Raw genomic sequence first — 22,449 nt, 5'->3', positions numbered from 1 at the left:
TGGTGCCCCTTCTCTTCACCCTTCCTTCGGGTGGTTGGCCCTCGTGTCACCCTCAGAAAAGGCTGATGTGCCACCATCTTTGCTTCCCGTGTGTCCAATCATTCCCCACCCCCCACCCCCCCAGTTTCCTCCCTGCTGTCATCTAGCCCAGATCTTCTTGAATTTCCTACTCTAGGTTCAGCTTGCTCCATCTCTTATAGCTCTCTCCTGCTACTGTAGTTCTGGTAGCTTCTAGAATAATCATCCTGGTACCACCTTGCTCTCAAAACCCTTTAAATGGCTTTTGACAAATCTCAGTGTCCACTTTGTCTTCTTCCCAGTACACCACTGGGAGGGCTCAGCTGAAGGGCTCAGATGTTCTTATGCCTGTATGAGAAGGATCAGAAAGGTTAAGTGGCTTTTGCAAGGTTTACCACCTAGTTAGGCTCAGGAGTAGAACCCCAGTCTCCTAATCTCAGTCCAGTGTTACATCCAGCACCCCGCCATCTGGCTTCTCACACTTTGCTACTGTCCCCTGGGGAGATGGTGACTGACCTTGAACTTCTGTGCATTTATATGCCTTGCAACACTTCTCTTTCTGGAGTATTTCTGACAATAGTCCCAGAGGACTGAGAACTGAGCTAAGCTGATATGGGGTGATTAGGACTGTCTTACTGATTCATGCTGGCACTGACTGGAAGCTTGATATTGTCTCGAACAGTTCTCTTAATCCTGAAAAAGAGCCAAACAATGCAGGGCAGAAGGTGGATGCATCGTCATGACCGTGGGGCCTTAGCCAGGTGCCTTTGGATTTTCAGGAATCAGAGACAGTCCTGGCACCAGGTCATACTCCAAGGGTTGTCCACTTGTAAAGTGATGAACTGGAGTGCTGACTACTTCCTTGGGCAAAGAGCGATGCTGACTGTTGGGTAGCATTATTAATTAGAGATACAGAATGGTGGAACTATGAGTGGCAGCTAACTTCTGTGGAAAAAAATGTGGTGGTCCCCTAGTGACAGCTGAAGATGCCCTTGGCTACTCACATGAGTATATGTAGAGTGTGTGTGTGTGTGTGTGTGTGTGTTGGAAGGTAGGGAAGCTAGAGCAGGTTTAGCTACAAAACTTTCCCTCTCAGCTCCACCTCCAGTTAAAACCAACGTGTACACCCCAACCACAATGTCCTGTAGCATTAGGACCCACTCAGTTCTAGAGCATGAACTCTGTGGGAGGCCCTGAGCAAACCTCCCACTGTAACTAGAATCCTACCTTCTGACCTTGATTGCTTTGCAAAAGAGAATATGTCTATAGTAAATCCAATATTTTCATTTTTTCCTGACCAAACCTTCAAAACAAACTATATATTTATGTGGGAAACTGTAAAACACATTTCACCTCATGTGAAAACTCGAGCATCTTAAGACAAACACACCCAGAAGAACCATTCCTCATGTCTGCATAGGATGGTGGCCTTTGAAAACCTCAGTGTACTCCTTTTAACCTTTGTCTCCAGGGAGAGCTTGCTGTGGGTGGGGCAACTCAGGTCAGCATCCAGGAGAAAAGAGCTTATCCAGGGAGGTGGAGTGGAGTAGTCCCATGTTCTAGGTTCTCCACTTACCTAACAAAATTACACACATCAGCATCAATGTGAGCCTGACCAGGACCAAAATGAGGCCCCCAAATGCACTGGATTTACAACTTTGGATGCTTTATTACCTAGTCAAAAGAAAAGATACAAAAGCTGTTTTATTTATCAAGCAAGTTCACTAGGCCTATGGAATGTTTTGCTCCTTTTTGCTAAGCTCTCAGATATTTGAGGCAGTTGGCTAGACGGCTGTGTTTTACGTTCCAGCTTAACATTTTCGAGGCTGTTGAATAATGTAGATCCTTTTCAGTGGAGTGACCTTCTGCAGAGCAGGTCTGGGTTTTTGATGTGCCATGTGCACTATTGCTGGAAATTTATGGCTGAGCTAAAGGTGAGAAGGAAAGAAAAAAATAAGCTTATTGGATCTTTTGGGTCATAAAGTATTAAAGTAGTAGAAAGCAATACAGTTGGTCAGGGGGAATTTCACAATTTTGTTTTCTTCTTTGACAGTATCTCTTTTTTCCATGCCACTTCCACCTCTGGACCCAAGGGTGTATGTGTTAACCCGAGTTTTCCTGCAGAGCATGTTTCTAACTTTTAAAATTATAAAATAGATTATATGTGATAATATATGTGAAAAATAAATGTGCATTTATATATGTTTTGAAGTGACATTTTAAAGGCAAAAATGGTTAACTGTACCCTCATCAGTCCTCTAATGTTAGCAGTTGTTCTCCCACTACTATGCATACGTGGAACAATACATGCTAAGAAGGAACGGGGACTCTGGAGAAGGTCCGGGGTGAGGAGGGGGAACCTCTCAGATGTCAAAAGATCCAAAGTAAAGAACCTCTGAAAGAAGTTAGAAAGAGTTAGGGTTATTTTTTAGGTTGAAGCATGTGAAATTGCTATTTTTGTAGGTAAAAAATGGTCAAATAGTGGCCATTTTTAATGGTTCAGTCTCAACAGCCTGGTAAAGAGAAGGCTGAGGATGACTTGTTAGCTTCAGGTAACAAAAGTTCTCACTAGCCATCTCTGCAGAAGACATCTATGAGGAAATAAGCTTAAGTAGATTTAAAATAACACAGATTTTGACAATAATAGGAATTTCATATGGAACCAAGAGACCTTATGGAATTTACATTAAGGGCAGCTAAAGAAAGGCTGCCCAATGCCCTGAGTCTTTCAGATGGTTTCCCTAGGAGGAGAATTTGGACCCAGTGGTCTTTTGGGTCCATTCCAGTTCTGGGTTTTTAAGCCCATGGATTCAACATAAATGTATCTAAGGACATCTTTCTTGGCCAGCAAGGAGGGGATGCTTCAGCTCACTAGGAATTTAATTTATCACCGTTGAACTTAGATGCCCTTGCCCTGACACTCAAATCAAATAAAAGGGGAGATAAACTGTTCATGACCCCCAACATCACACTGTTTATGGTTTGTTTGGGCTCTTCTAAGCCAGGGAAAATATATGTGCCTTACATCTCTTCTCAAATGTCCCTGACCTCTAGGCACACAGCATTTTCTTTCATGTGAAACTTGACTCCAGAAAGTTCTTTCTTCTTGGTCTTAAAAAATTAAACATGCTCGAAGAACATACATTGATGTGTTAACGATTATCTCTAAGGAGTAGAAATATGAGCAATTCCTGGTCTTTTTCTTTACTTTGCTTTTGTTTTTCTAAAGGTTTTCTTTTACAGTGAGAAGGTGTAAAAGTTATATAATAATTAAACGCAAGGATGGTCTAAGCTGGTATTCTAGTAGAAAGGAAGAAACATAATTGAGGTATTGGTCATAAATGTTGCTTTAGAATCTAAAAAAAAAGAGCTAGTGATTTTTTTTGTCAGATCAATTATCATACCACATAACATGTGTTTTATAGTGTGGTCAGGGCAAAGTGTTTTGTTTTGCTTTTCTTTTAACATTAGAACCAGGAAGAATCTTAAGAGGTCACTGATTTCAGAAGTTTTCTTCCAGACCAGGTGTCTTTAGTGTCAACTAAAACACATGGATTATTTCAGGTTAGCTCTAAATCACATTCCAGAGATTACAGGTAGGAAGAACAACCTGGCAAGTTACTTAAAGTCAAATGTAAGGTAAAGGGGGTGGTGGTGAGAAAGGAAACAAACAAGTAATTCTTATGTAACAGAAATCTGGGCAATTAGCCAAGGTAGGATGGGGCAAGATGACAAGTTGAGACAGAGAGAGAGAAAGCCACAATGTTGACTGCTGTTCTTAAGAAGTCAGAGTGACGATGGGTGGAGGTGGGAAAGGAAAGGGGAGAGGAAAACTGTGAGGACATACATTGCTTAATTTGGCATTAACTCATTATTTGGTCATTTCCAAAGTTATCTCCACAATTCAGGGGCTACATTTTTCTTTTTAGTCATTTAAAAATTACAGTAAAATACATACAAAATTTACCATTTCAACCATTTTTAAGGATATAGTGGCATGAAGTACACCTACATTGTTGCACAGTCATCACTACCCTTCATCTCCAGAAACTTCTCATCATACCAAAATGAAGTTCTGTGCCCATTAAAGAATAACTCCTTGTTCCCTCCTCCCCCAGCCTCTGATAACTGCCATTCTACTTTATGTCCCCATGAATTTGACTACTCCAGGTACCTTATCATTGTGGAATCACGCAATATTTGTCCTTTTGTGTCTGGCCTATTTCATTCACCATAATATCTTTAAGGTTTATGCATGTTGTAGTATGTGTCAGAATTTCCTTCCTTTTTAAGGTTGAATAATATACCATTTTATATATAGAGTGAGAGACCGCATTTTGCATATCCATTCGTATGTTGATGGACACTTGGGTGGTGTCCGCCTTTTAACTGTTGTGAACAATGCTGCTATGACCACTGTTGCACAGAAATTGTTCAAGTCTCTACTTTCAGTAGTTTTGGGTATATATATGCAGAAGTTAAACTGTTACAACGAATGGTAATTCTATATATTTATTTTTTGAGGAACTACCATATTATTTTTCATAGTGGCTGCACCATTTTACATTCCCAGCAATAGTGCACAAGGGGTTCCAGTGGAACTAAAGGATTTAACTGAGGTTCTAAAAGGTCTGCTCAACTGCTTTTCAAGAGGGGAATGCCACAGATCAGAAAGAATGGGAGACTGTCCCCTGGGAGTTGTTGGCCATCTGTGAACTGGTCCGGGAAAGTTTAGGGGGAAAAAAGAAAATCAGCAGGATTGAGAAAAAAGTGGAAATAATTCTAGCAAGGATAATAGCCTTAGAGAAACTGTCCATGATTATTACATTACAAGTGTACAGACTTTGGAGTGTCAAGGCTTCAAAGCAACTCATGAAAATACAACAAGAGAGCCAAGTTCTCTTTTTCATATACCCCACACCTTCAGTCAGGAGCATCCTAACGTAGAAGGACTTGGGGGCTGTGAGCAGAGAGTCTATAAAGGGTCTACCTTCAGAATCGATGAAACTATGAATAAAATAGTCAACCCTTAAATACCCTAATTTTTTTTTTTGTAGATTTTTGTATCATTGGAGACAGGAGTATTTTATTTTTAAGTCTGAACTAGAAATAAATAGGAACAGCTTTCCAGAGTCCAGCTTGCAACCAGGTGTGCTTTAGTCTGGCATTTTAACTTTGGGGACACTTTGCAGTTTTCATTATTCGTCTGTAAAATGACAGGGTTTGTAGAATGAAAGGTGTTTGTCTGACTCATTAGGAAAAGAATCTAGGGTAACCCCACAAAAAAAGAATTAGAGGCCAGCATATGTGTAAGGATTTTGCCTTGCTGTGGTTCCATCCCGAAAGGGGCAAAATATTGAACCTGAAAAGCAGATCAATAGAAACTTCCACATTGAGAATTTACCATCACCTTAGGTAGCTGTGACTTCAGAACCAACATTTTTAGTTTCAGAGAAAAAGTCAAAGAAGTATGATAAAAGTCTTTATGATTAGAGCTATGAAAGAAATTCTAGATGCAAGAAAATCAGCGGCAGGTTTTGTTTTAGTGCCTGAAGTTAGGTGGTGTTAGCAGACGGATAGCTCTTCCATTCATCTTCCAACTTGAATGCTGGCACTTAGATTTCCACACCCCTTTAAGCAAAGTGCTTAAAAACAAAACATTCAGCTTGAGTCAATGAAATTCACGGCTACTCCTACGGTGATGTTAATTTACAGAACAAGAGAAACCTTTTTAGATTTGCAGATGCTTTTGCTGGTTTCCTCTCCCCAGGATCCAATTTCATTCACATCTCACTAACTTTGGCCATGGGGACACAGCTGGCAGCTTGAAAAGTGGCCCCAACCTAACTAGGCTTGAACACTCCACCCCACTCCACACCATAACCCAACCCCGTTACTAATGTTTGAACTGTATGCTTTTATGTTCAGAGACACTTACCAACTATTGCCAAATTTAACATCTGTAACTATCCACAGTGTTACGGAAATGACAGGCCAGTCAAGAAACAAGCACCACTCGGAGGGTTGGAGTACTTAGATGTATTACGCCAGCGGGCTCAGAGGGGCTTCTGCTCCGAAGCTCTGAGCACCTCCAAGATGTGCACATGAGGTTTTATAGGGTAAAGTACAAGCTTGGGGTATTCGGCCAATAGGCATGGAACAGCTTTAGCAGCATTATCATCACAAAGGTGGAGGCAGGGAGTCAGCAAACCAACATTCCAAAGCCAGATATGTATCTTTGAAAACCCAGCTGGCTAGCAAAAAACATGAACAGCAAACCAACACTAATTAACCTAGATTTACAAGTTAGTCTAGCAGAACTCAGATCAGTATTCCAATACTTAGATTTGTGAGTTATCTTGTTAGCCCAGCCCAGCCTCTCCTTCACATTCCTAGACTTGTGAGTTATCTTGTTAGACCAGCCCGGTTTTTCCTTCACAAGAGAATTAATATATTTGGCAGCATCATTCTTTCTCACTGCCTGCTATAAAAAAAAAAAAAAAAAAACAAGTAAATGAGCAATCAGAAATCTCAGAGGAGCTACGTGACTTCTAAAAGGTCAAACAACCTCTAAGGAGTAGGTGGAACTCAGTCTAAGACCAGGTTTCCCAGATTTTTAGCTGAGAGAGCTTTGGGTTACATAACTCCTCTCTGCAGGAATAAACACATGCGGCCCATCACTGGGCAACAAGAATTCTCATTATTTGGGGCTGGAAGAGGAGGGTAGGGTAGGAGAAAGGGAGTCAGGAGCGAGGTCTGTGTGGGGAGGAGTGAGAGAGAGTGGGAGGGAAAATTTTAGGCTGCTTGCCACTTAGAGTTGTACAATCCCAACCTTTGGGGAATTGTTTTTCAATCTCCCAAATCTTAAACCCCAGGTTGGTTTTAAAGTAGGGAAACCAGACATAAATAGCAAATAGATAGAAATTTCTTGCCATGGTTCAATGGTTGATGAGGCCTTCTGACTAGGGCTGTCCTCTCTCTGTTTCTAAGTTCTTAAATTGGCATGAGAATTAACATGTGTTCTAGGAACTAGACATAATTCTAGCTGAGGGCATGAATGAATATTAATAAATGCAGAGGCTATGACCCTCATTTCTGCTACTGTATTTCTTTTAGCCAATCGTATATTGTTAGATCTTCATGACAATATATATTGTTGGGAGAATCATTTGTAATGCAGGTGAATGTTTATCAGCACATATGTATATCTCTATTTATATACATTAAAATTTTTTTGTATGAGGCTATATAGTTATCCTTTTTTTTTTCATTAAAAAATTAAGGTATAATCTATCTAGAGTAAAACATATGCCCTCTTTAGTGTTCAGTTCTATGGGTTTTCACACATGTGTGGTTTGTGGCCCCCCACCAGAATCAAGATAGAGAACTGTTCTTTCACCCCTCAAATTTCCCTCCTGTCACTTTGTGGTCACCTCCTCCTCCCAACCTGTGGCAACCACTGATCACAGCGGATCTATTTTTTAAAAGGCATTGGTCTTTCCACCCCAGGTTGACCTTTATTATGAAATCCTATTACACTTCAGGTAGAATTATAGATTCAGGGAGGATTTTTCTTAGCTGTAAGGAAACATGTGGATCCCACCAACTTCCATACTCAAGATAGTCACTTATGGTAACCTTGGGAATTGATTTTATTGCTGGCCACTTATCCTTTGCCTGGATTCCAAGAGATGCCCCTAGGATATCTCCCTGGGAATAGATGATAATGCTTACTGAAGGCTAATGTGGTCCGGTTCTGTGCTGAGTCCTTTGCACATGTTATATAACTTCACTTAATTTTCACAACATCTCTGTGAAGTGGATACTATAGTCACATTCCCATTTCCAGATGATGAAACAGAAGTACAGAAAAGTGAAGAGACCTGCCCAAGGACACACAGCTAGCAAATGACAGAGCCAGCATAGGACCCAAGCTCCCAACCTCTGATGCCGAAACCTGTTTGAGCCAGTTGTCTCTGCGGTCTTACCAAACAGCCGTACACCAGTGGGCATTGAGCTAAGTGTTAAAGGGCTTTAAAACAGATATAATTGCTGTTAAAAATATTTGTAACAGCACATCAGCTCCATGTTTTCTAAATACAACTTATTATTGTTATTGTTATTTGATTCTTCTTTTTATCTTTGAAACCCAGAAGTGATATTTTTAACTGAAAGGGAAAGAACCCTTTTTGTCATAGACATATGCACATATGTCTATAAGATCAACACCGACTCTGGCACCATACCTAATGTACATAGTCAACCTTTACTGACCACTCTCTTTAAACATTTTAGTTCAGGTTAACACGTATTCTACAGGAATGTGTCTACCCCATTTAGTTCTACTTACAACCTTGCCCCCGAGGAAGGGGCATTTAGTGGAGGACCAAGAGAATGCGAGAAGCAGGAGGGAGCAGCCGGTGTTGCCCTGGCAGGTCATCATCCATCCCTGCCCTCCGTCTAAACCCAGAAGGCAAAGAGTCACATGCTGTCACCTCAAATCTACCTGATGAGAGAACAGAGCCCCCACAAGAGAAGGCTCTGTAGCTAATGTCTGTGGTCAACATCTCGCCTGGTTCTACCTGCCTTCTGGACTTCAGACATACCTTCTCATTTGGCTGCCGTAAAACCAACGCTACTAATCAGATCAGAGAGCTCAGACAGGTCACTCTGTGTTGGGCACTGTTCCAAGAGCGCCCTGTTTGAGAACCTTATTTGTTCCACACAACAATCATCTGAAGTACATACTCTTCCTTATCTTTATTTTACAAATGATGAATCTGAGGCACAAGCTAACTAACTTGCTCCAGGTCTTAGAGAAAGTGAGTGGAGACGCCAGTGCCAAATAGGGGACCCAGAAGTCTAGCTGCAACACTTCTACTCTAATCTTTTTCAGACCTCTGATTTTGGCAATAACAGCAAGTCTTCCTTCTACCAAGGATGCCCAGTAACTGTCCCTTCAGTAAATGTGGGGGCAGCAGAAAGAGTGGTTCTTCAATGCCTGAATTCAACGTATCTGCCATCTAGAAGCAGAATAAGGACTCTCACTCAGCTCACTCAATGACATTGAAAAACAAACTACTGAATCCAAAACTAAACAATTGTGTATGCAGGAAGAACTTTCTGAGTTTCTTGAGCTACTTCAAAAGAATTCAAGATATAGAAATAAAAATAGCAACGGTCAACTACCTTTATAAATAGACTACTAGATAAAGCCAGCCAGTGCCCAGCCTTCCTCCAGCCCTAAACTGGGCAAACCTCCACCACCCATCCTGGCCTCAAATCAAACATTTCTTTGTGGGAATGCAGTGGTGGGGAGTGAGGTCAAAAAGTGCTGAATTCCCAACACACAGGCTGTCTTTCTTATAACAACATGCCAACATTCCCAAGAACTATTTGGGATGGCAAAGCAAAGTTCTGCCAATTTGGCATCATGATTCTTGCTTTATTTTCTGCCTTACTTTTTGGAAATGATTTGTTAGACATCAGGAATTTGGGAGAATCAGCTTTTCTCATTAAAACCACTTCATGTTCCTTGAACTGAGAGTAGATTCTTTCGCAAGGAGATCAAACCTCTGAGTTAGAAAAAACCTCAGTGGTCATCAGCTCAGTCACCCATGCAGTCGAATCCACTGAGCAAATACTGGCTGGGAGCATCAGTCACGTGACGCGCCTCACCCACAGCTCACCTTTTCCAGCGTGTCACTCAGGGCATCCATCGTCTGTATTTTGGCGACATTTGCAATGGCACTGTGAAGATGAAAAGAGACTTCATATAGAAACAGAAACTTTCCCACGAAAGAGACTAAATGATTTGTACAGAGTGTTTTCTAATTGGCCTTTAAGCTTTCACTCTGCTTGGCTACTCCTAGAAAACAAAAACAAACAAATAAAAATCTTGTTCTGTGTGCCCATGTGCTAGGCCAAACATAATTAATATTTTAAAACTTTTCATCGAAGTACAGTATCCATGTAGAAAAGTACACATATTACCAACATTAAGGTTGGTGAATATTCACAAACTTGTAACACTAGTTAAACTAGTTGCCCCCAAGGATAATTACTAACCTGTTACAGCTCCATACATTAGTTCTGACTTTATTTATACTTCATAAAATGCACTATCCAGTGTATACTTTCTTGTGCCTGGTTTCTTGTCTCAGGCCAAGTTATTTTGTAGGAGAGTTTCCATCAGGGCTGAGTCTACAGAGCAGTTTCTTGAAGGGAACTCTGCACTTGGCAGATTTTTTTTCTGGACGGTTTGTGTTGGTGAGCAGAAGTTATCAGGAAATGGACATAGATTGATGATGCTTAGAAATTTACTTTCTATGGTATATTTTTCAAAAGCTATTCTCCTAGAAGATATAAGGAGAGTTGTGTGTCCATGAAATCGAGGCAGTGATATCCACATAGACACAAAGCCAACGTAAAGAGCAGAGGTGGATTTATCAGGGCCTCTCACTGCACAGTCTCCTTCCAAGGCCCTGAGAGGGGCCATAGCCATTTCATATTTGTGATTTTTTTTTATTATTTTTCCTTAAAATAGCCCCATAATTCTATAAGCTTCAGGTCCCACATTTCTGTATCTGTCCCAGGTAAATAGGGCAGGAGTGAACTATTTCTTGCTATTTAAGGTCTGTAACAGTCCAACTCCCATCTTCAATAACTTTTAATTAGAAAACAATTGAATTTTTAAAGAGGATTCCAACTGCCAGTTTATGACTTTCCAGGCAACTCCTCTCCCCGCACTGTTCACCTGATATTAGAGTTAATAGTAAGTCCCAGTGGTAGAGGTGCAGGGAAATGAATGACTTGTCCCCTGGGGACCAAAGAGGAGGTCATTTCCAGCTATGAGTCTTTAGTTCCTGAGCCCTTGGTCCAGGGTTGTTAACTGGTGTCACAATAAACAGGCCTTATGCCGAGTCAGACTTTAGCAGTGAGATAGGTTTTGAAATTAACCAGCTGGCAATTCAGCGAAAGCCTGGTGTCACTTAGGGGTGCTTTCTCTACTCTAGGAACTGTCCTAGCCGCTGGGTCAGGAGAGATACATGTCACCCCTACCCTTGAGGACTTAAGAGCTTTGCTTTCAACATGTGATGATTATTTTCTGATTCAGAAGAAACAAAAACTTCACACCAAAGGGGCAAATTTTTAAAAATTGAGGTGTGATTGACATATTACATTAGTTTCAGGTGTACAGCGTGATGATTTGATATTTGTATATATTGCAAAACGATCACAATAAGTCCAGTTAACATCCCTCACCGTACACAGTTACAAAACTTTTTTCTTGTAATGAGAAGTTCCAAAATTTATTCTCTTAGCAACTTAAAAATACACAACACAGTATTATTAACTACCATCACCATGCTGTACATTACATCCCCAGGACTTACTTATTTTGTAACTGGAAGTCTGTATCTCTTGATCCTTTTCATCCATTTTATACCCCAGCCCCAAACCCCTCAGCCCAGCTTTGGCAGCCACCAATCGGCTCTGAGTCTATGAGCTCGAGTTGTTGTTGTTGTCGTTGTCCTGTTTTTTCTTTTTTAGATTCTACATGTAAGAGGGGTCATATAGTATCTGTCTTCCTCTGTCTGACTTATTTCACTTAGCATAATGCCCTCAGGTTCCATGCATGTTGTCACAAATGGCAGCATTTCCTTCTTTTTATGGCTGAACAATACTCCTCTGTGTGTGTGTGTGTGTATCACATTGTTTTATTCATTCATCTGTCGATGAACAATTGGGTTGCTTCTGTTATCTCGGCTACTACAATGATACTGCAGTGAAAGTGGAGATGCATATATCTTTTCAAGTTAGTATTTTCATTTTCTTTAGTTAAATACTCAGGAGTGGAACTGCTGAACCATATGGTAGTTCCATTTTTAATTTTTTGAAGAAACTCCATACTGTTTTCCACAGTGGCTGCACCAATTTATATTTGAAACCAACAGTGCACAAGGGTTCTCTTTTCTCTACATACTTGCCAACATTTGTTATTTCTTAACTTTTTGATAATAGCCATTCTGAGAGGTGTACAGTGATATTTCATATAGTTTTGATTTGCATCTCCCTGATGATTAATAATGTTGAGCATCTTTTCATGTACCTGTTGGCCATCTGTATGTCCTACGTCTTCTTTGGAAAAATGTCTATTTAGATTTTCTGCCTCTTTTTAAATTGGCTTCTTTGCTTTTTTGCTACTGAATTGTATGAACTCTTTACATATAATGGTTAGAGTATTTCATTTCATATATTTTATTTTACTTTTTTTTTTCGGGGAAGGTAGTTAGGTTTATTTATTTATTTTGATGGACGCACTGGGGATTGAACCCAGGATCTCATGCATGCTAGGTAGGCACTCTACCACGAGCTATACCCTCCCCCAACACATTTCATTTTAAAGTAGAAAAATCCTCAAAAAATTTCCGTCCCAGAAATCAGGATGAAAACTTTAAAAGTAATCTAAAAAGTAATTTTGTATGAAAAAAACAAAACAAAATACCAGAGAAATTCCACAGCCTGTTCTGTCCACATTTTCTTTCTGAGACTGTTACCATTTTAACTCACGGACATGCCTGCGCATCCTCCAATTCACTCCTTTTGATCATTCATCAACTCATCTATGGAAACCATCCTGAAATTAATAGTCTCTGAAGTGCCCCTCATTACATCACTTGGAGGAGGCTCTTTCCCATGTTTATTTCTTTTTGAATGCACTGTTTCCCTTCCCAAGGCATAGAGTGGCATGGCCATTTGTGCGAGGGATCCAGCTCACAGCTCTCTGCTTAGCTCTGAGAGCAGCGCAATATATCAAGGTCATGGTGAAGGAGCAGGTTGAAAACAACCTCAGTATCTAGATGCCTTCCGGCTGTGCCAAATATAGTGGTCATTATTTTCTAAGTAATTAAGTGATGAATGTAAAAGAAACAAACAAAAAAGCATTTATTTTTAATTCAGGAGATTTGCTTCAGCAGAAAGTATGTTTTAAAAACAGGGCCAGTGTAGGGACAGTACTTTAAAGGCTAATGTGCAAGTTATAAGATACAGGGATGTGAGTCAGGTTCAGGGACATTCAGGACCGTGCTTTTTAAGTAGGAGGCAGCTGGGCTGGCTGCAGAGAGGAGGAGGATGGGCAGAGAGAGCCCTCCAGACTATAGTTACCTTTCCCCTAAGGGTGCCTCTCACCTGCTGGCCACCACCCCCCTCCCCACCTCCCCTCCTCCATCATCATCCATCTTGTCCCCTCATCACTGCACCCTAACCATGCTGCTTCTGACCCTGGTTAGCAAATGCCTAGGGAGCCTTGGTTTGTCCTAGATACAGCAAAGCCTCTGATTCCTGGAAGTAGAGGCACTTGAAACTCCTCGAGAGGAAGAAGGCAAGCAATCCCTTACCTGGTTTTCTCTAATCCTGTTTTTTTGGTGTGTCTCTCCAAGATGCCAATTTCTTGTTTTTTGGAAATTCGCTTTCCTCCAGCTTTTACTGTAAACAAATAAGCATCAACAGGGAGTCATGGTTAGAGCAGCAAGAAGTTTGCTTTGTTATTCAAGGTATGAAGTTAGATTGGAAGAATTTCAGAACTTATTTTTTTTGAAGAGCTAAACTTTTATCTATCTAAAACAACACAGTAAAAAGTTACCCTGCACTAGCATAATAGAAGAAAAAATATTTCAGGCAAACAAGGTGGGATGGAGAGAAGGACTGTGGTTTGCTTGTTTGTGTTCAGAGATGGGGAACTGAGGTTAAAAAAGCAAGGGAGTTTACACCTTTGATTTGGGGAGGAGATAACAACATATACCCTTAGGCATTTCACTGAAAAACATTTTTTCTTATTATCAAACCAATTACATTCTTCATGATAGCAACTGACAATTACAATATGACCCTCCTGTTTTCCCACAAGATTAAAGTTTGTGCAAGGCTTGCATTTTTTTATTTTCCCAACCAGAGCTTTCAAAAACTAGATTGGAGAATGAGCCAAAAGTCAGGGCATGCAGTGATAACAGGCATTTAATTCAGAAGAGATGCTCTGATCCCACCAGATACCCACCTTCCATCCCAGACCCCAAACCTCCAATGTTGGAGGAGCTCAGATGTCCTAATAAGTAATTAAATTGCATTAATAATCCTGCCATTCAAGAGATCAATTAGTGTTAATTAGGCTACAGATGACCTAACAGCAATTCAAGTGTTTAACAATGTCAGATGAAATCAACTTTTGAAAAGGAACAACCCATTTCAGAATGCAAGTCAAAGCAAATACTCTTTTCTGTTCCCAGGAAATTTGCACATCTGAAATCTGACAAACTCAAATGAGAAAAAGCTAAATGAACACTGGTTTGTCTGAACCTGTTAATTCTTTTTCTGGAAATATCAGATTGGCAATTTTCTAAAACTAGTTCCAATAAAGTGAAAAATAGGAAAACTTACTCTATTTCTCAATGCCCTCGTGAATTGTCTTCATCATTTTTTTAAAATTATGATTTAATTAATTTTTGATTATGTAATAGTACATGCATAAAACACACAGTTCAAAAGGCGTGAAAAGGTCCGCAGTCTCTCTTCTACCATTGTTTTTAAGCCTCCAGTTCATCTCCCTAGATACCACTAATGTTATGTTTCCTCTATATTTATCCACAGATACTCTATACATATATCCATGTATTATTACTATTATTATTTTAAATGGCAGCATAAGATGCACATTGTTCTACACCTTGTTTATATTTTTCATTCAGCCATGTATTTTGGAGTAATTTCTCAATGTATACAGAGAGAATACCTTTCTTTTTAACATCTACTTTAAAATCTCATTCTATGAACATTGTGTTTACTTAACCAATTCCCAAATGTTGGACATTTTAGACATTTCTATTCCATTACTATCACAAACAATGCTGCAATGAATATCTTTTTACATACATGATTTTGTATAAGCAGAAATATATCCATGGGATAAATTCCTAGTAGTGATCTTGTTTATTCTTAAGAGTACGTGCATTTGGAATTTTGTTAAATCTTGCCAACCTGAACTTCAGAGGTGGCACCGGTTTACAATCTTACCAGCTATAGTGACAGTGATTGTTTCCTTATCGCAGCAATGTGAGCTAAAGAAGGTTTTGGTTTTGTCAGACAATAAGTAAAAAAAAAAAAAAAAAAAGGTAATTTCCATTTCTTACATTTTATTAAAAGTCGAGCCTGTTTCTGTGTTTCAGAAGCCAGTTGTATTTTCTTTTTATAAACTGTTCAAATTTTTGGCCCATTTTTCCTGTTGGACTTCTGTTCTCTCTTGTCTGTTTATACACTATTGCAACCCTACTGTAATGATTGTAGCATTACAATATATTTTAATTTCAATAGTCCTAGCTACATTTTCTGTGCAGAATTTTACTAACTGTTCTTACATATTTATTGTTCCACATGAACTTTAGAATTAGTTTGTCAATTCCCTCCAAAAAATCCTGTTGGTAGTTTTTTAAAGGTCTTGCTCTAGATTTATAGATTTTTTTTTAAAAGGGAAAATTCATGTCTGTATATTCCTGGTGGCTCTCTATTCAAGAACATGGTCTGCTTTTCCATTGTTTACATCTTCTTTTGGATTCCTCAGTAACTTGTTCATGTAACTCTTACACATTTATTATTAGGTTTATTCCCTAAGCACTTTATCTTTGTTGTTGCTGTTGAACTAGGATCTGTTCTTCCATTATAGCTCTAATAGACAAATGGTTGTTCTTATATAAATGTTATTAATTTTTATAACCAGATCTTAATTGAATTCTCTTATTGTTTATAATATTTTTGTTGATTCTCTTAGGTTTTCCAGGTTAAAAAAAAAGATACAATCTGCAAATAACTGTAATGTTACTTCCTCAGTGGTGATAGTGGACATCTTTGTCATCCTCATTTTTAAGGGATTGCTTTTAGTGTTTTTCCATAAAGTATGATGTATACTTAATTGGATGTATACACACATATTTATTTTCCATATATTCGTATATATTTCTTTCATCATGTTAAGGAAATATCCTTCCATTACTATTTCATTGGGTTTAAAAAATTACAAATACATGCTGAATTTTATCAAATCAATTTTAGCATTTGTATATATGATCATATGATTTTTCTCTTTAATGTGGTTAATTATATTAATAGATGTAAAAGGCTTAAAGATGTATTAATGGATATTTTACTATCAAACCATTCTTGTATTCATAGGATAAACTCTACTTGGTCATTTTGAATCACCAAGTTGTTTTTTTTTTTTAATTGATTATAAAGGCATCTCACTAGAATTTTGTAAGATTAGATGCAGTCCAGGAAAAAAATGCTATTTTTCATACATAGGCTGCTTTAAACTCTCACATACACACACACACACGGAAAAAAGGCATACAAAATAATCAGCAACAGAAGTGAAATGGTGTGGAAATATCTTCTGAACAGCCATGGAATACAGAAGTGAAACAAACCAAGGGATGGCTTTTTCTGGAAGGCTGCTTGAGGAGGGGGTGCCTCTGTTATAGGTGGGGGTGGTATTCAGAGCACTGTTAATCTTCTACCAAGAGGAATCAAGTCACAGTATCTCTGGACCGAGCTGGGGCCTCCAGGACCCTCCAGCAGCGTCTTTTATCCTCCCCATGACAGAGCTTTTAGAACACGGAGTGCTGTGAGTGTTGTCTTGTTAGGGCTCCTTCCGTTGTCTCTGGTGCTATTGTTTTTACACATTTTTTTCCATGAAGTATTATCGCCTACTGTGGAAGCAAGCTTGTTAGAGTTAAAACAAGCAATAGTTAAAAATGAGAAGGACTTTGGGATGTTGAGTTCTGTGCTACTCATTTGAAAGGTCATGGACCATCTAGAGAATGTCCAGAGGAGGATGACCAGAGTGGAGAGGGAACCTTGTCACACTAGGAACTGGAGAATCTGGAAAGATCACTTCTGAGGAAGCAAAGACTCAAGGGAACGTGTGGGGCCACCTTCAAGAACCTGAGGGGCCATCATATGGAGGAGGAATGGTTTCCTGGTGAGGAAATGTTATGCAGAGTCAGAGAACTCTACCCCTCCTAAGCTCTGTGACCTTGGGCAAGATACTTAAACTCTTCTGAGGCTCAGTTTCTGCATCCTTCAAAAGGGAATAATGCTAAAAATTTCTTCTGTATAGCACAGGGAACTATATTCAATATCTTGCAATAATCTTTAATGAAAAAGAAATGAAAACAAAGATGTGCATGTATATGCATGACTGGGACATTGTGCTGTACACCAGAAACTGACACATTATAATTGATTGTACTTCAATTAAAAATGTTAAAAAATTTTTTTAATTAAAAAAAAAAGAAAATCTAAATGGATCTCAGGATAAGAAAGAACTTTGCAACACTCTGTCCAATCTAAATAAGTAAAGAGATATATCATGTTAAAAAGGGGAATAATACTGATTGTTTATGTTGTTCTTGAGAACAGAGGTGATATAATCACCTGGTACATGGTAGGCACTTAATAATTAGTAGTTATTATTATTTATATTTCTGTTTTTCCAGAGGAGAGAATGAAAACCAAAGAATGAGAGTTCCAGAAAGGCAGAGTGTGGCTACATATAACTGTGTTACTCAAAGTGAAGTAGGTTGCCCAGTACAATAATATGTCCTTGGCCCCTTTGGTATTAAAGAAAAGAAGTCTATCTGCCATGAATATTTCAGAGGGGTTTTGGGGAATTTGGTAGAAGTTGACCTAGATGATTTTTATTATAAAGTCTTTGCTGTGATTCTGACTCTTTCCATCTACCTACTAAAGAAAATCCATCACTTCCCTCCTTTTCGAAAGAATATAGGGCACTTAGAGAAACAAATGACAGGAGAAATTTTAACAGAATGCAAACATGGGAGTTCTTCATTCTTAAGAATAATAAAACAGAGACATCTGACGGGGAATTAAAAATCCTCCCATAAGATTCATACTTCCATCCAGGAGACCTTGAATCCACCCAGGGCTGTGGGCTCTGAGTGATTTAGGAAGCATGAGGAAACCATACCTCAGATTTTCAGAGCATAGTTCTTGTACCAAACTTGTTCTGGGAGTTAATCTCACTTGGTCAGCCATGTACAGTAGAAAGAATCAGAAGAGACTCTCCCCATACTACAGATGGATACACTGAGACAGAGATTAAGGCTCTCACTACACCGGGGTGATTGAACCAGATGGAACCAGTTTGTGGGAGGGTCATCTTCAAAGCTCTCTGGGTATACTGGTCACACTTATCTCCCTGGATCTAGACAACCCATTGTAAACAAACATTTGCAACCCAACACAATCGGATTCTTGCCCATTTTGCTTACACCAGACAGTCTGACTCATGGGATCTTTTCGGTTTCACAGTAACTAAATTAGTTCATTTAAATTTGTAATCATTTACATAATTCCATGTTTGAGACTATACTGCCTTTGACACTCTGTAGTAGGATCAACTGGAATTGGGCAAAGTACAAAATGAGCTGATTTATCTTTTTAACAGGACTTTGAATACAGATGCACATGGTAAGATTTTAGGTCCTTTCAATAAGCAAAATGAAATAGAAATTTTAAAAAATGTAAGAGAGAGGTGCTCTTTTAGATAATTTCATTAAAAAAACCTTAGTTGATGTGGTGAAAATGAAACTTTGCTTTCCTATGGCTGAGTAAGTGTTTCTAACTTTTCAAAAGTAGACCCTTGAGTTTAGAACACTGGATAGTAATTTTCCAGTTAAGATTTTCCAGGCATTTTGCACAGTGCTTGCTAGAGAGGAGTCAAGATAAAGAAAGACAAAGCCTGTAAGAACAACGGAGCGTCTTTCCTTCACTCATCAGTGGAAGATGTATGTGAAAAAGCTGAACTCCACAAAGTTTTGTGCAAACTCTGCCTGTGACTTCCAACTTCCATTTAAAGATTTTAATTAAAAGGTTAGCATGTTTGCAAAACACTTCCTTTGCATTTGCAGTTGATTTTGGGGGTACAAATTCTAAGCAGCCAGTCAAGACCCAAAAGACCCTCATCAGGAAAAACTAAGTTTTGTTTTGTTTTTAATAGAGGTACGGGAACTCCCAGGACCCAAGCCTCCGGCATGCTAAGCATGCTCTCTACTACCTGCCACCCCCACCTCCCCCCGGAAACATTTGTGAAGCAAGGAGAGAGGGCTTGGCAGGGGCACACTTCATTGTCAAATCTCTGCCCTACTGCTCACCAGCTATGTGGCATTGGGTAGGTCCATCAACCTTGCTGACTTTGAGTTTGCTCCTCTGTGAAACAAGGACGATGGTACATCATCAGTCTGCAGGGCTGTTGCCGTGTCTAGAAGGCTCTGTGCAGTGCCAGGCACACAGGGATGGGTGAAGAGCAGCCATTTTTGCAGTCATCAAATTTCTGCCCCTGTGATGTGTGGGGTAGTGGGTCTCGCAAACTCTCTTTTGGACCTCACTGATCGACTCCCATAAGGTGACATGAGCGGACTGGAGTTGAGAGAATTAAGCCTTTGGTGTTTGCTTTTTAACAAATGATACTGGTCCTTCTGCAGCTATGGTTCCCGCCTTCATCACCATTTTCAGCATTAGTTCCACACTTAGGGATACACTCCCCCAGCTTCCCTCTCTTTAATGAGCCAGAAAACTGATTCTCTCTGGGGGTTCACTGGTGACCCCTCCAATGGCTCTGATTCATTTGCCTTGAACTAAATTAAAAAGTGCAATGAATATGGGAAATACTCACAAACCACTGCTCTTTCTGGTTCATAGTGTATGTGCTTAGCTTCCTTGGATTCCCTTCTAGTCACACGTTTTTGGTCGTTGATATAATGGAGCTCTTATAAAACTGAGAGCAAAGCAAATCAAAACTGCAGAAAACCCAAAGCTAAGCTTCCTAGAGCCCAGGCCTCCTCATGTTTAATGTAGTCCTGTTTCGCAGCATAAATTTATAACCACAGCTCACAGAGGTGCAATATATTATATAATATACATGAAAGATAAACCACTAAGCACTCCACCCATAGGTGGGAAAGAGTTACAGCCGGCTGACTTTTGAGTGGTTTCATTTTTAACTATGATGGGGCAGGCACATGGATCTACCGCAATTTCCTTCTGTTCTGACAACTGCGGGTAGTGCCTCCTGCAACCCTCAAACATCCAGAGGTCTTGCAGTTGGGGAGAATAACTTCTTCTGACAGCTATGTGTTTTACGAGGCCTGCATTTTACAGGGATTAACATTCATGTGCTGGGTACCTTACATAGGCTATCTCCTTTCACAGTCATAACAACCTTACAATGTCGATGTTATTTATTGCCCCCTGTTTCATAAATGAGAAAACTGAGGCTGGGAGACATGGGAGGGAAGCAAGGTTTAAATCTAGGTCTGTCTGATTCCAAAGGCCATGTCAGAACTTTCCCATCACATCATGTCTGCGTCCCATGTTCAGGGATCTGTCTATCGCCTGTAAAAATCAGGTGAAATTTAATGGAATTCTGGCCCTGAATTCTTTTTGTTCCATAAATAAAATTTGGTACTGTAGCAATCTGGTTTAGACTTAAAATATGTATCAAGGCAAGTTGAAGGATGAGGCTTCTTTGTTCCCTTATTCTCTGTGGGGAGGAAAAAGTCTGCCTTCATCTCCATTCTAATTATCCCAAACCTCTTATCTGTAGTGTCACAGTTCATAATAATTAATTGTCATGCCAGAGGCATTGTGACATGCCTGATGGAGTCCTGGTGTGCTGTGTACACAGAGTAATTAGCAATCATTAGTGGTGGGGACAGAAAGTTCCTGGTGGTTTCATTCAAACTTTCATTTGGTTAAGTTTATCTCTGTGTATAAATGTCATTTAGCAAATCAGGTGTTAGTGGAACTATTTAATGAGGGATTGGGGTGGAAGTGGCGGGAAGAGAACAGTGTTTTGTTTTGTCTTTATGTATAAACTTCTCTTCTAATAATTTGCATCGATGGTTCTGGATCATTAGTTAGCATCATTAACTTTATATATAGAGAACATTAAATATTACTAAATCCAGTTACAAATATAAAATGTCAGGAGCCTGCCACAGGAGATCAGGGCACCGTGCTGAGAACTGGAAACTCAGAATTAGTAGTAAAATTTCTGACTCTTTTCAGCTGGGCTGCCCACCAGAAAGCTACTAAAACTTGTGTCAGTTTCTGATGCTTTGTGAAGCTTACACCTGCCCATCACCCTCTGCAGCAAAGATGACTGAAATAACCTCAGCTTAGAGGAGCCAGAGAATTATACCAATAAATAAATTTTGATAATGGAGAAAGGCAAGAACAAAGCAGTCAAGCTTTTGAGATCTTTCTTAAAGAAAGAAGAAAGGCAGTTGAAAGAACATAAAACCGGCTAAAAATAGGCCTGCATGCCTCAGCCAATCTATATGAACATATGGTTAAGTACAATAAAACTAATTTCCATATTCCAGAAAGTTGATATAAATAGCATACGTTAAAAAAGAAAGAAAGAATTGTGGATGCTTTGCAAAGTACCTTGATAGCTACATTTTCTAGTCAGCCCCTCCCATGCTTGAATCCTTACTGGAAAGTGCTCCTCAGCCCTCAGCTTGGGGACAGGCAAAAGACATCACTGATAACACTGACCAACCCCAGTGCCTGAGGAGGGAGGGAGAAACTGGGTTGCTCTCCTCCGTGTGGAGCTGGTTTGCCTGGGTACGAAGTCAGACGATGTACAGGCATTTTGGAGAGACTGAGTCTGAAAGCTGGAACCTCTAGGGAGGAATGTTTCCATGGCAATAAATCACCTTCCAGGTGAGGATGTGTCCCTGCTAACCTACAGCCAGGGAGGGAGGGTCCAAGCTCCTCACCTACTCTTCCCCACAAGCACGGAATCCCCGTACTCCCAGGTATAATTACGTTTTAATTCAACCGGAGCCTGACAAATTTCCGGGTGGTTTTTATACACAAGCGTAAAAGTATCAGAGATAAAGAAGGAAAGCAGGTTGCATGAAGTTAAAGTAACAATGAGAGGAGAGAGCCTCTGCTCTGCTGGGCGCCTCTGTCGAAGGAGTCAATGGAAGGAGGGGCGGCGGCAGCAGCAGCAGCGCGGCCTTGCTGTGCGCAAGACGGAGGGCAGGTGGGCAGCCTACCTGCGGGAGGATGCCCCCCTTTCAGTGCGGAGAGCGGGGCTTGCGCTTCATTTGCCATAGCGCGGGCCAGTGCGAGTGTGCGCCGGTGCTCGGGAGGCTGAGTGCCAGCTGCCGCTGCCCCATCGCACGGGCTTTATGGCTTCACACGGCCTGGGGGCGGGGCCCCTTCAGGGCTTTGCTGAGCAGCAACAGGGCTTGTCATCGAGCTTTTCTGGGAACCTACATCTCCTTGGCAAGTTTTCTCTTAAAAGAAAACTTCTTATTCCCTTCATCTGGTAAGTCAAGGTAGACGGCT

At 40.1% G+C, this 22,449-nt stretch overlaps 1 protein-coding gene across 1 annotated transcript; it reads right to left on the bottom strand.

Moving 5' to 3' along the window:
* Nucleotides 1-1,663: 1,663 nt before the first annotated feature.
* On the bottom strand, nt 1,664-22,309 carry DAPL1 (death associated protein like 1). The gene is made up of 4 exons (XM_010971354.3): nt 22,155-22,309; nt 13,419-13,506; nt 9,708-9,768; nt 1,664-1,946 (listed from the first exon to the last, which is right to left on the bottom strand). The coding sequence occupies exons 1-4, from the start codon at nt 22,210-22,212 to the stop codon at nt 1,830-1,832; spliced, it is 324 nt and encodes a 107-aa protein (XP_010969656.1). The 5' UTR covers nt 22,213-22,309; the 3' UTR covers nt 1,664-1,829.
* Between the last annotated feature and the right edge of the window lie 140 nt (nt 22,310-22,449).

Source organism: Camelus bactrianus, chromosome 5 (genome assembly GCF_048773025.1).
Source record: "Camelus bactrianus isolate YW-2024 breed Bactrian camel chromosome 5, ASM4877302v1, whole genome shotgun sequence".
Lineage (NCBI taxonomy): Eukaryota > Metazoa > Chordata > Mammalia > Artiodactyla > Camelidae > Camelus > Camelus bactrianus.
The sequence above is the reverse complement of the archived record's forward strand: the minus strand, read 5'-3'. Positions and strand labels throughout refer to the sequence as shown.